The sequence below is a fragment of the Netta rufina genome (assembly GCF_964035555.1).
Source record: "Netta rufina genome assembly, chromosome: 1".
In the NCBI taxonomy this organism is placed as follows: domain Eukaryota; kingdom Metazoa; phylum Chordata; class Aves; order Anseriformes; family Anatidae; genus Netta; species Netta rufina.
In genome coordinates this window covers 72,860,590-72,879,055 of record NC_140123.1, presented here as the reverse complement: position 1 = coordinate 72,879,055, position 18,466 = coordinate 72,860,590, and the positions used below count along the sequence as shown (strand labels likewise).

The window sequence follows — 18,466 nt, the reverse complement described above, 5'->3', positions numbered from 1 at the left end:
TAGCTTAACACTGTAACTGATACAACTGGAAATTGTGTTTCTATTAATAAGATATATGTAACAGTCTTCACTATTATTACTGTTAGAAAGTATAGTTGATATTCTTTATGATCATACAGAGTATTGTGAGTTAACTTCTCATGGTCTGGGGCAGAGCCCAGCAGATAAGTCTCAAGTGCTGATAATTGATTGCCATTAAGTATTCTAAAGACATTAAATGTAGATGTTACGCTTCTGCATCTAGTGTGGAGATTTGTGAGAAGGGCAACAGTAGTCATGAACTGATCAGTTTTAGATTTCAGTGCTGGGCCCTGTGTCTGGTCCGATGTTTTTAGCTGTCACAGATAATGGAGAGGGGCTTTTCTGTTCGAGACATACTTTAAGTTAGACGCTCATTCCACTTAGGATATAGAGCTATCTGTGTGTACTGAGTCAGTGTATTTGTCCAAACAATTGTCATGAAATGTGGTTTTAACACTTCAGCTTTTCTTGTGTCCCCATCAGTGATTTGCCTCTGCGTTGCTTTGTATGACTTTGTGCTTAAGTTACCATTGGGTTGGTGGCTGGATCCAATCTATCGTTAGGCTGAGATTCTGCAATTTGAGGTGGATCTTGAACACTGGGTCATTGCATGTCACTGGGCTGATGAAATTTCATCCTTATATCTTTTGAACTTGCTGTATGTGAAAGGAGATAAATGGTCTTTTCTTCCCGGTGCATTTAAAAGCTGAACCGAATTAGTTTGGCAAAGCTCTGAAGTGCTTCATGGTTTATGGCAATTTGTCAATTTTATGGAAAGATCTATGTCAGGGTACATGCTTATGGAGGGTTCCCCAATAATGTGATTTTCTGTTTTCCTTCTTCTGGATTTATGTGGAGTTTTGTTTATGCTGTTCTTTAAAACCTACAACATGAATTTATATGCTTTTTTTTTTTTTTTTCTTTTTAACAGAGCCAAGCCTTGAATTGACAGATGATATTTAACAAAGTCCTACTAGTTAACAATATAGAAATCATTGACAATTTTGTTCAAATTTGTCTTTGTAAATTACACTTGAGATCTGTAGTTTCAAAAATTATATTCAATTTAAAGAAGCATGTACAATGGTGTTAGTGGGATTTAGTAGTGTTCTGTAACAGCTGCAACACAGGTTTTGATTTTCTTAAATGTAAGCCTTCTCATACTACTTGTATTGTTATATATGGGGTAGGTTGGTTATTATATAAAACTAGCTATCAAACGGTATGAAGTGGGTTGGAAATCACTTTTATGATATAAATATTACAGGAAGTAAAGAGCTTAGATTTACTGAGCTTTTACTGAGGTGGTTATAGTAGCTTGGAAATTTTGGAACGAATGTTGCCACTTAGTAAGTGTAAATTGTGGTAAACTAAATTGTGCGCATCTGTCCAAAAAAAAAAAAAAAGCTGCGTTTCATGAATCTTGAGAACATTTGCCTAAATGTGATTGAGCTATATGCACCATAAGGTATTTTATTTACGTGTATCACTGGTGTTTGATTTTAAACCTTATCCTGTCTCTTCTTTCCTTATGTGTCTGTCTGAACAATTCTGTTTCATATTGTGACTCATGAATAATTTCAAACCTAACCAATTATATATTATACATAAAATCTTACACATCAATTTTGCTTTTGGGTGAGGAAAAATTTATTGTTGGGGTAGTTCATAAATGTTCATGACATATTGCACCTTCCCACCTTGTTTTTAAGATGTATGAAACTAGTGAACTGTGTTTAATGCTAATAGTATTAAAATGCATACTGTACCCTTACAGGATCTATATTTGAAGAAACAAGGGGGGGGGGAAGCCATACAGAAACAATGTCCAGCACAAAAACACAAACTGACTGGGAAATGAGCCAGAAAGTCTATCCTTAATATTGCAAAATTGATCACGTAATTATTCTTTAGTTTGTAAAAATTACTGTAGCATGGACTGTAGTAGTCCATTAACTTCTTGATTTCTATTTTCTTACGCAGTTTTTTTTCAGAGTTTTGAAGATCAAGATATTTTCATGAAAGGAGTTGATTTGTGGGTAGTTTGGGTATGTTCTTTAATAAATGCTCAAAGTAAAAATATGCATATAAAACTGAGGAGAACAATTGGCTTCTGACTGTGGAAAGTTGGTAGTGGCTTTTCTTCTTATTTAGAAAATGTATAGTAAAAATAGAAGAAAAAAAAAAAGGTTGACTGTTGCAGTCGTGGTAGGCTTCATGGATGTCAGAAAACGAGACTTTTTAATAAGGTTAAATTTATGTTTCCACACCAGGGAGGAAAAAAAAAGTGCATAGTGGTACATACAGTCCCAAATAGCATGACAAATTTAAGCCAACAGTGCTGTTCAGCCATGGCATTGAAGTGTTTCCACTAAACATAGCAGTTAAATTAATATTGGCGTGTTTTCAGTATCATTAGATATTAATACTAAGAATGTTTTCACTCTTTACTTGCATCAATAATAATGCACTTCTTAGAGGCTTATTGAGATGTTCTTCTGAAATATTTAATTGCTATTTGAGAATGGATTTTGGAGACCGATATTTTGAAACTTAATATTTGCATTAGTGCATTTGTTCCAGTTGCATATCAGATAGAACTTTATTTGGATATTCTAGGCTTATTTCCTCTTTCTTGCATAATAGCTCTTTATGTGGAGAATATTATGTCCGTTCTAGTGCCAAACAACAGTGATTTCATCTCCTTCCCTTGGACAATGTTACATTATTTTCTGTATGGTATGGTATGAGTGAACGTGGAAAGGTAAGCTAATGACTATGTGAAACAAATTCTAGATACATAATGCATCTTTCTGTAGTCTCTTAGGAATATCGGTTGATACTGTCCTAGGAATATAAACAAAACCTTCCCTTTGAGGAAAGCTTTGTTCCATTTGTGAATTGTCAGTGATCCTGTTAACCCTTACCTAAAATTTAAATCCATTTGCAATGAGTGTTCCAGACTGAAATAATCTTTCAGGAGATTATTATTGTTGTGTAAAACTTAATGTACAGAAGATAGAATGCAGAGTCTCAGTTGCTTAGCGTGCTGATCATACTTCTGGATGCAAAGAAATTATTTAAGTCATAAGGATATTCATTTTGCTGTAGTTGTAACATTGAGTCCTTTGTACATATTATAATAAAATCTTTTGTACATCCTATTCAAAACAAAGATCAAGCTAAATAAAATTCTCAGAAAAGAGCTTAGTTGCATCAGAAATCCTTTTCTATTTTTGTCTGTGTAACAGCTCAAGAGTAAGGTAAACATTAAAAAAAAAAAGTTGAAAGTACATTCTAAGACTCTTCTGTGCTGCGTAAACTTTAATAGCTTATGCAAAATTATAGATTATATCAGTGAATGCAAGCTTGCAAATTAGATGTGGTTTCAGCTGTGATTATTTGTAAAAACAGCATTTCTTCCTTGCGTGTAATATCTGCTTATTAACAACATTGTTATTAAAAAAAATTGGTAGGTGAATGAGTTGTCTTTTTTTCTTTTTAATAGCACATTCATGAGATTGTACTAGTAAATTTTATTTTCTTGACACTGCTGAAAGTTATGGAGTCATAGGATGGTTTGGGTTGAAAGGGACCTTTAAAGATCATCTGACCCAAAGCCCAGCCATGGGCAGGGGCATCTTTCACTAGGACAGGTTGCCCGAAGCCTGATCCATGATCCAGCCTGGCATTGAACACTTATAAATTTCTTACTTATGTCCGAAGTAAATCTACCCTATCTCAGTGTAAAACTGTTGCCCTTTTTTCCTGTCACTAGAAATGAAAAGTTTTGCCCCGTCTTTCTTGGAAGTCTCCTTTAGGTATTAGAAGGCCCCCATAAGGTCTCCCTGGGGCCTTCTCTTCTCCAGGCTGAACAACCCCAACTTCCTCAGCCTGTCTTCATAGGAGAGGTGCTCCAGCCCTTTAATCATCTCTGTGGCGCTTCTCTGGACTCACGCTGATAGGTCCATGTTCTTCCTGTGCTGGGGGTCCCAGAGCTGAATGCAGTGCTCCAGGGGGGTCTCACAAGAGCAGAGTAGAGGGTGGGAATCACCTCCCTTACCTTGCTGACCACACTACTTTTGATGCAGCCCAGGATACAGTTGGCTTTTTGGGCTGCAGGAGCACATTGCTGGCTTGTGCCCAGTTTTTCATCTACTGATATCCCCAATTTCTTCTCCATGTGACTGAAAAAAAAAGTTGTAAAGGTATCATTTGGTGTAGTTTTGGTGACATGTATGAAGAATTTAGTGGGCTAGTAATGATTTTCTGTTAAACCTTACAGATGTGTACTTTCTTAAACAAAACAGCATATTCTGTGTCAGTAGTTTGCCTGTGATGAAATGCTGTATGTGCATATCAGACTGTTTAACTCTGAAGCTGATAATGAAATGAGTTTGTTTCATCTGAGTGTAACCTACGTATTGTGACTGTCAAACCTACGCATGTAGAATCATTTTACAATTCACAGAGGAAAAATAAGTACTTCTGAGTCTATGAAGTGCATGTGTAAAACTGCTTGACTCAATACAGAAGTGCTTGTTTTCCCTGCCTGGCTGGTTAAAAGGTAGATACTGTAATTGGGTGAGGTAGCTCCTGCCTAAGGTGTCTGGGAGACTGTTGATTGCCTAAAAGATCACAGAATTATAGAACATCTCGAGTTGAAAGGGACCCACAAGGATCATCGATTCCAACTCCTGGCACCACACAAGTCTACCCAAAAATTCAGACCATGTGACTAAGAGCACAGTCCAAACGCTTCTTAAACTCCAACAGGCTTGTTGCTGTGACTATGTCGCTGGGGAGCCTGTTCCAGTGTGCAACCACCCTCTCGGTGAAGAACCTCTTCCTGAGATCCAGCCTGAACCTCCTCTGTCTCAGCTTGACACCACTCCCTCGGGTCCTATCACTGGTCACTAAAGAGAATAGATTGGTGCCTTCCCCTCCACTCTCCCTCGCGAGGAAGCTGTAGGCTACAATGAGGTCTCCCTTCAGCCTTTTTTCTAGGCTGAACAAACCAAGTGACCTCAGCCATTCCTCGTGTATCTTCCTGTTTAGGCCCTTCGCTGTCCTAGTAGCCCTTCTCTGGACACTCTACAATAGTTTCATGTCCTTTTTGTACTGTGGTGCCCAGAACTGCACGCAGTATTCGAGGTGAGGCTGCAAGATGGAGAAAGTCTCTCTCAATTTGTGTTTGGGCTACAAATAGGCTGGTCAGTTGCTGCTTGTACAAGGATAGCCTGCAACTTTGCTGCTTCTGTCTCTGTGTGTTGTTGAAAGACTTCTACTAAGATCCTACTGTGATCAAGAACTCTGGCAACCTTTGAGGACACACATCCATTGTATCTTGTGATGTCCAACCATAAAGAGATGATATGGGGCTACGTGTTCCACTGTGGTGATCTTTGAAAGGAGGAAAAAGTCCAGTTCGTCATTTTTGAAAGCTATCAGTTGTAAGGTGAAGGTATAGCATGAAGAACAAACTTCCTGATGTTTCAAGGTCTTCAACTACTACTCAGTGGCCAGGCTTTGTCTTCGATTTGTATGCCTGTACTTCATCTATTTTGTTATCATGAATTAGCTCCAGGTCAGGGAAATTTTACAAATGGAAGTAAAAAGACCAAGAGAAAAAGGTTAAATTTATAAAGTGTGTTTAAGGTAGGTACTGGCTCTCACTAAACTTTACTTTCACTGCTTATTTGATAGGATTTGCTTTCTGAATATTAGCATATCTGGATTTCAACCTGGCCTTTTTAGTTAAGTCCAAGTTTTGCTGGTACACATGTTTAAATATCAGCGATTGTGTTTCTGGACTAGGACCATCTATACCTGACTAATGCTAATGCACAAAATAGCAGGGATTAGATAATTGAACGTTTCTCGTCTATTTGCTTGTTCAGCTATTTCCTGAAATATACAGGGAGAGAACTAATAACTCAGAAGTACGTTTAAATTAGGGCAGAGTCTCTGATCTGTCTACATGAGATGTTCAACATAATTTATTCTCCAATCTTATACTTTAAAAACATTCTAGAAATACTGGATTAAGTAATGAATAGATCATTTGTTTCATAAGTCTTTTAAAATACAATTTTTGCATACTGTGCAAAATTTCCTCCTCGATTTCTTTCTCCTTTAGCACTACTTTAGATGAAGATGGAAGTAAAATGTAGTTGAAGTGACTGTATTATAAGGGGTGCCAGTCCCTCAAAGGCTTCTGTCCAGTGCTGGTGAAGGAGGAAATCGGTCAAGTACAAACAATGTAGCTTTTATTACACTCAGCCAGCAATAATAAACCTTTGTACTTCACCAAGATTTTTTCCGTTTGCTTTTTAAAAAGACGCAGACAAGGAATATCCTGATCCTTTCCTTGCATTAATGTGGGGCTGACTTGCATCAAGTAGTTCTTTCAGGGGAAAAAACAAAACAGAAGAAGAAATCTGCAAGATGAGTTACAGGACAGACCAAAATATGCTGCTAATGTAAAAATAGCCTCGAATGTTTTAAAGGCATATATTTCAGGGTTGAAAAGAAAAGTGGCTGCGCAGGTGTTAGATGCAACACCAGTGTATCTAACACCTGCTTAGCCATTTTATTTTTCAATGGTTAAGTACCCCTTTTTAGCCTCACATAGTTTGTAGGGGACTGCTGTTAAGTTTGGACATAGGGTGCTTCACACATCTCTGATATTTGTCAGACTCCATGCAACTTTAACTTCTGTAGGATGAAGTGACTCTTCACATCATTCCAGGATTATTGCATTTGTAAGCATTTTATTTGTTCTTAGTCAATCATTAGTTTTTATGAGGTGAAAACATATTTTGGGGCACAACCATTTTATGTAGTTTTATGGTTGGTCAGCTTTATTTGTTTTCCTTTTTTTCTGGGGGTACAATTATACTTCTGTCCATACAGTAAGTTGTCAGGAACATACAAGACCTAATATGTTCAACTGCAGCAAATGAAAGAGCAAAAGCTACTGGAACAATCTGTTGTGTACCTGGCCCGTTACATATCTTCTACAGAGGTGCTATAGTAAACCTTCAAGCCCTTTTTGAAAGTTCCCGTTAGTCAGAGGTGCTTGGAAAGGTCTAAATCTGCCATTGACCTAGTGACATAGGAAATTGTTAAAACTTTAACTCCTGTGGGAAACTAAACTAAATATCTCCATGCTGAATTTAAGTGAAGTAACTGGCCTGTAGTGGTTTTACCAGGGATGGCAACTAAGCACCACGCAGCCATTCACTCACCCTCCCCCCTCCCTCTCTGGAATGGGGGAGGGAATTGGAGGAAAAAAAAAAAAAAAAAGCCCATGGGGATAGAGACAGTTTATTAGGATAGAAAATAAAGGAAAATAATAATAGTAGTACTACTACTACTACGTGCAAAACAAGTGGTGCACAGTGCAATTGCTGACCAATGCCCAGACTATCCCCAAGCAGCTGCCACCCCCCCACCCCATCCAGCCCCCCATATTAATTGCTCAGCATGATGCCATATGGTATGGAATACCCCTTTGGCCAGTTGGGGTCATCAGTGGTATCCCCGAGCTCCTGCTTCACCCCCAGCCTGCCCGCTGGCAGGACAGATTGAGAAGCTGAAAAGTCCTTGGCTTCGTGTAAGCACTGCTCTGTAACAATTAAAACATCAGCGTGATATCAACATTATTCTCATCCTAAACCCCAAACACAGCACCATACCAGCTACTAGGAGGAAAACTAACTCTATCTGAGCTGAAACCAGGATGTAGCCAAATCATATATGCTTCCAGTTAAAGGAGAAACAAACAAATGATGAAAGAAAGCTTTAATGTCCTTTTACATGTAGATAAAGATTTGATTATGTGAATTAGACTTAAACACAGCTTTGTAGCTTTGTGGCTTTTTTTTTTTTTCCCAATTATCTTTGTTCCTGCTTAGTTTTATTCACTACCTTTCCTTTTACCTTCATTGTGAGGGGAAAAAAATCACAGTGAAAAGCACTTTTCATCATCAGAGTGAGTGGAAAACAGTGTATTAATGATTTACCTGAACTCATTCGTTATGTACTACTAGAGGCAAATTGCAACTTTTTTTTTTTTTTTTTTCCCCATAGCAAGTTAGGGGTCAATCCCTTTTGGTTTAGACTGTACCTCAGACATCCAATTCAAAGTTTTAATTTTAGTACTGATCACAGATCAGGGAGTAGGAGGCATGTATTCACAACAGCAGACAAGAAATGAAACAATACCTGGAGAGAGATCAGGATTCATTATTTGGGGTTGTAATATAAATATGGCTTTACTCTTCACTGTGATGAAGATTCATAAAATCATAGTGAGCATCCAAAGGAGGGCCACAAAGATGGTGAAGGGTCTAAAGGAGAAGACATGAGGTGCAGCTGAGGCCCTTTGGTTTGCTCAGCCCCAAGCAGAGCAGGCTGAGGGGAGGCCTCATGGCAGCCTGCAGCTCCCTCATGAGGGGAGCGGAGGGGCAGACGCTGAGCTCTGCTCTCTGGGGACAGCGACAGGACCCGAGGGAATGGCATGGAGCTGGGACAGGGGAGGGTCAGGCTGGTGGTTAGGGAAAGGTTCTGCACCCAGAGGGTGGTCGGGCACTGGGACAGGCTCCCCAGGGCAGTGGTCACAGCACCGAGTCTGCTGGAGTTTAGGAAACGTTTGGACAGTGCTCTCAGACATCATGGGGTCTGATTTTTTTGTGGTCCTTTGTGGAGCCAGGGGTTGGGCTTGATGATCCTTGTGGGTCCTTTCCAACTCGGGATATTCTGTGATTGTATTCTGAAATACCAGGGGTCCATAAAGTATACAGAGAATCTGATAATTTTGCTTAATGGCACCCTGATATTTATAGTACTTTAATAGAGACCCAAATGATTGTGAGCCAAAAACAATTTATCTGGAATTAGAAGGGAACTCCCGCCATGGGTGTTTTGTTGAATTGCTCTTTTTGGAAATCATGAACCTGTCTCTGAAGTATGTGAAAAACAGGAAGTTTGACTGGCATGTCTTAATTAGCGTGGTGATTCTGTGTTTCTAATTCTTAAGGGTTGTAATTCAAAAAGAATTAAGTGGGTGGTTCAACACCAGGACTTAAGTGTTTGGTATTCTCTGGTGTATTAAATCTTAAGGGAAGTTGAACAAGGACTATTCCAAATTGTTAAATTTTGTTTTAGTGGTGTGTCTCCATTGACTTCCTGTATAATAAGTAATTAAATAAGAAAGAAGTAATGCGTTTTCAGGATCTTTGAAGTCTGGAAACTGCAAAGAGGTGGACATTTCTTACAGAGCAAGTTGGAGATGAATCTTTGAGTCAAGGGCTAGCCTGTACTTAGAACATGCAATGCGAGTTCCTTTCTAACTTCAGCTGAGCAATAAAGAATTGGTGATGTTGATATTTCAGTTGAAAAAAATAGGTTGACAAGGGGCGAGACCAGAATCCAAAATAGAAGAAAGAAAAGATCACTCTGGCATGCCACTGGCAATAATATTTCTGGGGTAATTAGCCCTATATCCTCTAGAACTGATCATCTCACCTGGAGCGTAGTGGGTATATATATTTTTTGCTGTCTAGTATCCTACGTTGTTGCTAAGTAGAAAGATGTTTTCTCTATCCAAGTGATTCCTAGTGTAAACTAGGAAATAGCACAGCAGATGAATGAACAAAGTCATGGAAGCGAGATACTCTTGCAAAGCTGTATATGGTGAACGCTGTAGGAGGCATTTTGGTCCCGTTTTCTATGCGGTTAAGCGCTCTTTATCAGGCTTCAGATACATGATCACTGAAGGATATAAAAATGCTTTGCAAAAGAAATTGCATAATATTTACTTATTGTGTTCCATAATACAAGATACACAATTTTAGAACAATGTGGCATCCCATGAAACCTCTAAACTTATTTGTTTCTGTCTTGTGATTTTTAGGTGTAGATCAGAACTCTCTAGGGTGGTGGAGGTATAGAAGCAGTGGTCTAAAGAGTTATGAGCAGCAGCCCACAGCTGGCTTGGAACAGTGTGAAGACGCTGGGAAGGTTGAGCAGTAGTCTGCAAGGCGTTTGGAGCTGATGCTGGTCTGTGGGTTGGAAAAACAAAAAAAAAAAACACCTGAACAATGCCACTTTGATGTCCAAAACCTTCCTCCTCCTTCTCCTGTGTTGCCTTGCTCATCTGTTGTAGAAGCCCACAGCTGTTTGTGTCATCTGATTTCTCCTTCTCTCTCTCAAATGTTAATCTTCTGGTTACTTGGGCAGGCTCCTTTCCTTTGATGTGTCCCTTCTTCCCTTTTTTCAAGAATTGTTGATGGCCCTCTCCACCTTTTAAGATATGTATTGCTAGTCTGTTCAAGTTCTATCACAAGACAAGCCATAGATTAAAGAGCAGAGAAATCCGACATTCAGCAGCAAGATTGTAATCTGCTACAATTTACCTGAATTATCTCTAACACTCAGCAGAATTGCCTGTCCTGTTTGTGGCTACCAACAAAGACCGTCACATGGCCCAGTGGGAAATGCTTCTTCTAACTGTAAATAATAGCAAATACATCTGATGCTTTCTGTAGGCATCTGTGGAAATCAAGACCATCCCCTGTGGGGCTCAGAAAGCAGCCCTCAGGGTCATGGATCTCACTTGACCTAGTTTATTCTTTGTTAAAACAGATGGTATCTATCTGAGCAGGGCAAACTTAGTTTTAAGAAAGAACTGGGGATTAAAATGATGGGAAGTTGGAACAGCTGGGCCTAATTAATGGGAGCAAGCAAAGAGGCAAACTGAACATTAAGTTCAGTCACCTACATCAATAGCAAAATAGTCAGTACATGACTAGTCACTCAATTATTTTAGCTGATTATTTTAGTTGCAGGATTGGTTTTCCTAGCATCAAAAGTATCTTAAATTGCATCAGAAATATTCCCACATTCGTTATTCTTTTCTACCAGGCTTCAAAGAGCAAAATCCTGGAAGCTGGATACGGTATTTTGGCATGGTGTAAGGGAATCCAGCTTGTTTTATATGACTGAGAATGCCCTTCTTGTGTTTGATACCCGGCCTAAGCTGGTCCTCCACAGTATTTGTCCTCCTCCCTGTTGTGTGTTTAACACAAGAAGGTTACCTAATTGAGAAGATTGTTGGCATTCCTTCAAGTTCTGCAACCGCACTGAATTTGCAAAGGGATCCAAAAAAATTATTGTTTCTGTTGTAAACAGATTATACTAGATTAGTGGTTAGCATTTTGCATGCTTGTTCTGTTTGCCCCCTTAGTCCTGAAAATCTTGGAATTGTGTTCATGTTGCAAATGGCATGAGCACTCTTCATTGCTTTTGTTACTGGTGGCGAGAAACCTTCATTTGCTAGATGCATTTGAGGGGAGATGGGGACTCATCCAAAATGGTATGTAATTCCTGAAGTGTCTTGTTTTTAACTTAAAATAAATGTCAGTAGAATACTGTGCAAATCTGCAAACACCATATTTCCTTTGATTACTAGATGTAAGATATGCGAGGGCAAAATATTTCTATTCTAAGGTAATACTAAGGTTTGTTTACCTATGTCAGAGAGGGGCAAATCTAGCCAGTTTCAAATAGCTGAGCTTTGAGGAGATCAGGGCACAGAAATTGCACAGGGATTAGCAGAAGTTGTTCCATGACCTTAGTGTCACTTTCGTGGAGGATGAGAGGCAGCGGTGCTTTGACAGAAGACCAGTAACCCTGCCCCTTTCTGCTTCAGAGAGCGGTCTCTCAATTTTATGGGAGCGGTGCCTCTGTCTTACAGCAGCCACTTCACTGCCTCAATTTGTTAGGCTTCTTGCCGTGAACATGGGGGCAGAGTTCCAGCTAGTCCCAGTGGCAAGGCAGGCGTGTGTAAAGCAGCTAGATATTCCTGACTGTGCTACAGAACCGTAACAACTCTCTTCTGTAGGCTGCCCACCCTTTCCAGATGTCTGCAGAAAGGTGAATGTGAGCAGGAGATCTAGAACAAAGTGAGGTATTTGAATTGTACTTGTTTTTGTGTCCAAACATCATCTGGTTGTCCAAAGACTGGGTAAGCATTAAAACAAACAAACAAATGCCACAGTTAGTCCTGCATGTGGCTGTGCGAAACCATAAATTAAACCACACTTGTATGCATTTATACAGCTGCTGTTTTTAAGTTTCAGCAAGTTCCCTGCTGTCCAGTTCTTGTTAACAGCCCCACAATATTAAAGAGTTTTTTCTATGTTGGAAAAAAAAACAGGTACTCCTGTGTTTGCTCTTTGGTTCTCTTTGCCACAGGAGGAGTTTAAACAACTTAAACAGTACAAGCAAACCTCTGTGTAAATTGCAGAGCATTCCTATTTTTCTTTGGGACTCTGAGAGTGTGTATTGTTTGTCAAAAGTGCTGGAAGGGTGGTGGTTGTACGTCTGGGTACTGTCACTGCCAACAGATGTAGGCCTAATGGATTTTCTGAGAAGATTTGAAAGGGAGACAATTCATATCGTGAGAAAGAGACATCTGCAAACAAATGTTGGAGGATTTCTTGGTCTGCTGAGTTAGAGGGATTCAGGATTGTCAGCTTGATTTCCGTAGCTGCTTGAAATTAGGCTGGAGATGTTTGAAGAAAGTCTGCGTGCAACCAGGCAAACAATAAAACTGGTTCGGGAGGTTGTAGGTTCTCGTCCGTCTGTGTGGTCTCTGGCTTTTCCCCGAGGCTCCCTGGATGAGGTCTTGCCACCCTTCTGGAACAGCCTGCCAGGCGCTGCAGCTCCCGGCAGGAAGGTTTTTAAAGAGGCCGTGTTTCCAAATTTAGAGCCATTGCTAAAGAAGTCCCTGACGGGTCCTGCTGTGAACGTGGTGGAACGTGGCGTTGCTATTATTATTTCTGAGCACCGCTGCTCGTACTGCTGGAAAAAATAAAACGTTCTAAAACGAGAATTTCTAGGACAAGTGGGACACTTCATGAAACATGAGGGCATTAAAGACCCAGGAAACAATTAGTTATGTGTTCACCTCCTACTTCCCTCATGAATGTGTCTGTGGGAGTACTTTATTTCATGCAAGTATCAAAATGCATATGAAAACAGCATTTTCTTGCGGGGCTGGTACTGTTAATTTCCCTGAGTCAGCATTTGTAAGACTTAGAGTTTTGAAGATGCTTTTTAGTGTTGATGTATGATAAGACTAGCTTTCTGCATTCAAAATGTTTTTCCAGGTACTTGAACTTGCATTTCAGCTCCTAATTCTGAAATGACCAAAGTTATTTTTTTCACGTATGCATCCAATAAAGTTTTAAATAATAACTATTTTAGTCTGAACAGGTGGTTCTCCTCGGATGTTCTGTTTTAATGTATTTTTTTTTAAACTTCATAAGCTCGTGTCCATGAAAACAAGATTATTTACAGGTATAGTCATGTATTGTGACTGCATAGCTAAGGGATTTAATTGCATGATAAATTTTCCAGGGTAACGTGGTGGCTTACTTCAGTACAACAGCAAGCTTTATCTGAGACCTGTTTACAGTTTTCGTGGTTAAAGAACTGTAATTCAGGACGGGTGGGAATATGTGTTGTGGTTTTTTTTTTATGCTTTGATATAATCTTTGGGACGACTGTAATCCTTGGTGGGTTTGTGTGGTGAGAAATTTTATCTTGAAAGCTGGTTTTGAAAGCTATATTGGTAGCAGAGCTGCAACTTTTATAGAACTGGATTGCTGAAGTTGTTAGTTCCTGGTTTGTAGTGTGAATATCTTGTTCTGTTTTTAGTAAATGACATGCTCTTAAACAATATTACAAGTGACTTGAAAGAATAACTGGTAAATAAAATATAAATGTTTAAAGTGTAAATACATATAGTGGGGAGGAAAAAAAAAAAAGAAAGAAAACATTTGGACATAGGGTGGAAAAAAAAAAAACAACACAACAACAAACCTTAAGTTTCCTGAATCTGCTAGAGACAAAATCTCCATTGTGTTTATTTATTTATTTATTGCCACTCCACTGCGGTTTTGGAACATCTTTTATTTTTTTTCTCCTTCCACCCTTTCCATGTACTTAGTCATCCCCTTCACCTGCTACACATCTTAGAAAGTTGTCTTGTGGTGTTGGTTGATCATAACCAATCAACCCAACCTGAAATCAGCTAACACGTTTGCTAATAATACTGCATCAGGTTAATGGGCTGCCTTCTGATGGTACGTGCAAGGCAGTAAATGTGAGTGTGAGTATAAAAGTTTGATTTTGTTTTTTGGAAAGCACTCCTGTGCGAGAGTGACCTCTTCTAAATCAGGCAATTGGTTTAAATGCCACTTTACAGTGAGACATGTTTCTGTCAGAGAATAGGATTAAAAATCTCTTCTGTATTGTTCAGTGGAACCTACATAACATTGTTTAAAGAACAAAAAAAAGAATGAGCAACCACCCAGAGAGCTGAAGTAGTTCATCTTGAAATGTGTAATACTGTGCTGCTCACAAATGGAACTGTGGCTAAACATAATAGTTTTAATTTTCTTTTCAAACTCAAAAATAATTCTCGGTTCACTTATGTATAATTGTCTTGAGTGCAAGGCATTTAAAAGGAAATTTAATGATTACTGTATTGAATGAAGAGAAATGCATAATGCATTATTCAAAAGACAATACTTTTTTTGACTGTTTTTTATTTTCCTTTTGTATTTTTAAGAGTGAATTGAAAAAGGAGTGCATTAACTACAAAAAAAAAAAAAGTGCCTGAAATGTACTCTTACCATGCAATGTAACAATTCAGCACTACAAGGAGATATTTTTTTGTTTACATACCAGTCAGCACTTTTAAGCATTTTTTTCCAATCACTCCCTTCCCCTTTTGAATCACTTCACTGCTCTGTACACATTTAAGGGAATAATCTCCTCACCTGAATATTTGCAGACAGCTGTTTTCAGTTGCTGAAGTCTTGGTAGATTAATATTATTTTTTTTGTTGATCTTTTTTTACGTTCCGTGTTCTAGTTATGAGTTCCTATTATTTCAAACACTACTGCATTTAGCTACGTTGTTTTTAATAAATAATATATGAAAAGTTTTTGTTTATAATGAGTAAATATTAACTTAAGTCTATTACAATTGAATGTTAATTTCTTGCTCAGTGATGATTTTTTTCCCTTTATGCCATGTGCTGTGTGTATATAGGATAAGTTGAATGCTATTTCTGAATCTCTGTTGAGATTATGCTCCTACCTAAATTGAAAGTGATCTTTGAAATGGTGATCTTTCCCAGCCTTTCTTCTATACTTGAGAACAGTTTTAGGTTTCATTTATTTTGGTTACATTTGAGTCTTCTCTGTTACTGACTTGTGTTTTAGATCTTCCTTACACTCTCTCTTGGCAAGAAATGCTTCCAGTATCTATCCAAAGAATGGCAGTATCACAGTATTGTTATTTTTATTACACCATTATCACTAAAACTTGACAAATTCCAAAGGAAAAAAAGTGTGGGAGCAACTAAAAAAAAATGTATATATTGACTAGGAAAATATGTGAGGTCCTGTAGGTTTTAAACTAGCAAATTGCTTTTTTAAATAATACATTGATGTTTTCTTCAACTTTTCAGGCACAGGTACATTTGGGCGTGTTCATCTTGTGAAGGAAAAAATGGCCAAACGTTACTTTGCACTGAAAGTAATGAGCATTCCAGATGTCATTCGACTGAAGCAAGAGCAACATGTGCACAATGAAAAGTCAGTCTTGAAAGAGGTCAATCACCCATTTTTGATCAGATTGTAAGTTGCTGTTTTTTTATTAAAGTAGTATATGAAGTGCAGTTAAAACTAAGCATTCCAGACTCTTATTGCAAGTTCTTATGTATGTAACCAACAACAAATGCTTAATTTCTGATAAGTAATCTAGTCTAAAGTAGACTTCAAAGTAAAATATTTATTATGGAAGAACTAAAAATATAAACACAAAAATCACAATTTAAGCATTTAAGCAATCGTTTATTACAAGCTCTTTATGCTCTCTCTCTAGTTTTTCATTATTTTTTCTTCAGACAGCATTATAGATTTTTTTTAAGTGAGGGAAAAACAAAGAAATGTTAATATTAGTTTATCAGAATGAGCCCTAGAATAATTCTTGAGGAGGAGGCTTTTGCCCTTGCATGCCGTTGCTTTTTCCAGCACAATGATACTATTAGTTTTCAGCTAGCGTTCATAAACCCTGCATGTGGCTTAATATTAGTAAGATGAGGCTTAATATTAGTAAGATGAGTTCTAAGGAATGTAAAGTTTGAGATGCATGCAGGAAAGCAAGATGAGAATACATCTGGTTAGACTGGTTAAAATATGGGCAGAACAGGAGGAACAGGATTTTATTTGTATACTTATGTACGTAAATTCTATTTTAAGAAAAGAGAGAGGGGAAAAAAAATACATCCGTGCATCTAGAGCAGTGCAGCAAGTGTGGGAACTGAGAAACTTGTGTGAGAAGTGAGATGGAGTCATGAGGACTGGTGTCCATACAGAAGCAGTGGTCAAAAAATCCAAACTGATTGTTTTCTTTTTTTTTTTTTTTTTTGTTCTTGCCTTGTTTCCGAAATGCCAGATTTTAAAGTTGGCAACAGAAGGACACAATTCAAATGCAAGTTCATTTGTGTGTAAAGGAACTGTTCTTGTCTTCTAGCTCTCTTCCTCTTCTGTTGACATGCTTCATGTGATGCTGCATCAGCTGTGCTCTTAAAATGGTCTGTGTCCCTTGGCAAAGGAGACTCAAAGGAACCTAGCTGGAATGAGCTATTTAAATTTTAAGTCATGTTCATATTTGTGTGCTTTATGTTAAACAAACGTTCATGGACAGTTACCACTGACTTGATGACAAATGAGGGTTTTTCCAGCCTGCTCCTCTCCTACTCAATACATGTGTTTTTATCATTAAATTTTTGTCTGTAGTTGATCAGCAAAGAGAAAAAAATGTTTTTCTTCTTCAGTGCTTTTAAACGGTTCTATTTACAGTCTGGTTTTTGTGTTCCCATCACCACCTGAAACATGGATAGTATCATCCTCTGGCTGCAAATTCAAGGAATTTGGTTCAGTGCAGCATAACACTGTATTTTGTAGCACTTCATGATGGGAATTTTTTAAGTAGTGCTGTACATCATCTAGTTCTGACCTTCACCATTCCTGTACCTTAACTTTACATTGTTAGTTTTTTTTTTTCTTTTCCTGTTACATTTAAGAAGTATTGTATAGGGAGTTTTTGAATCAGTTTTTCTGTAAACAGAGAAGTTATTTAACTATTTCTGTCTTGAACTGTTTCTTGGAAATGTTTTATGCTCTTGTAACAGATGGTCATTGGAGACTCCTATACAATCTTTACTGACAAGTTTGAATGAAGTATCATAACTCTATAAGTGTAGCAGTTCACATGGCACTGTAATTTTAACCTCTATCTGTAATTTTTCAAGAAAATCTGAATTAATAAAGATCATGTTTTATAGCTCTGTAAGCTACAATATGTTATTAGACTGTAAGAGTTCACAATAGCTTCCACAGTTCATATAGAGAAGCCAGATTTTAAAATTACATGAAACCATGTATGTTATTCTAATCTCAGCTTCTGTAGTATTTGCCTTTTATATATAAAAATACAATGCAAAGCAATCTGTATTACAAATAATAAAGCTATTTTTCCATTTTTCATACATAATAAATAATACATCAATTTTTGTGTATAGACAATCCTTTAAGAGTCAGTGCTTGAATAAGTGACTTCCAGTACAAATACTGTGATATAACACCTAGGTTTTTTATGCCTTTTTTTTCTCGTATTCTTTTTCAGATTTTGCCCTTTCTCTCCCTTGTATATAATTTTTTTACATACATGGTTTACTTCATTTTACCTGTTCCTGTCCCTCTTTCTTCATTTCTTGTAGCTGTAACTTTGCCTAACTCCTTAAAAACATATAAAGAAAGTTATTTTTGTAGTTCAGAAACATACTGTGAATGTCATCAGTAGCCAATTAGTGATGTTGAGGACTCTGTAACAGGAAATAGAAAAGCCTGTGCCTCACTCTGTTTCTGTTCAAACCCATGGAAGAGCTGTAGCTGATGTCTGATAGTCTGTCTTGTTTGGTTGCCCTTAGTGCCAGCATCAAGAAAGAAAATCTTTCTCACTTGGGTTTGGAAGATGAGTTTGCCCTGCTTATCTTTCTTGAGACTCACTATCTTGTTTAGGAACTAGCTAATGAAGCTAAAAAAAAAAAAAAAAAAAAAAAAAAAAGATATTTGATCTGTACATTTTTGTGATACTACAGGGACATTTATTAGAAGCTGAAATAACTTCCATTCTTCTATAAATAAAGTAGATGAAGATACTTTTTTTGATTGTCATAGTAATAATTAGCTGTTTGTTTTAAAATAGTAAAATATTCTTCCAGGCTTTATCAAATACTGGTTTTCTTTTGAATTGTTAAGTTACATTTGGATGTGTGGTGTATGACTTAGTTAATGTG

At 37.8% G+C, this 18,466-nt stretch overlaps 1 protein-coding gene across 1 annotated transcript in view; it reads left to right on the top strand.

The window, feature by feature from the left end:
- Positions 1 to 18,466, top strand: part of PRKX (protein kinase cAMP-dependent X-linked catalytic subunit) — a gene marked incomplete at its 5' end in the record, with an annotated part of 58,408 nt that overhangs the window by 15,475 nt on the left and 24,467 nt on the right. Inside the window, one exon of the mRNA XM_084281912.1 lies at positions 15,572 to 15,740. Within this exon, the coding sequence (XP_084138038.1) occupies positions 15,572 to 15,740 (169 nt within the window). The remainder of the gene's footprint in view (positions 1 to 15,571; positions 15,741 to 18,466) is intronic.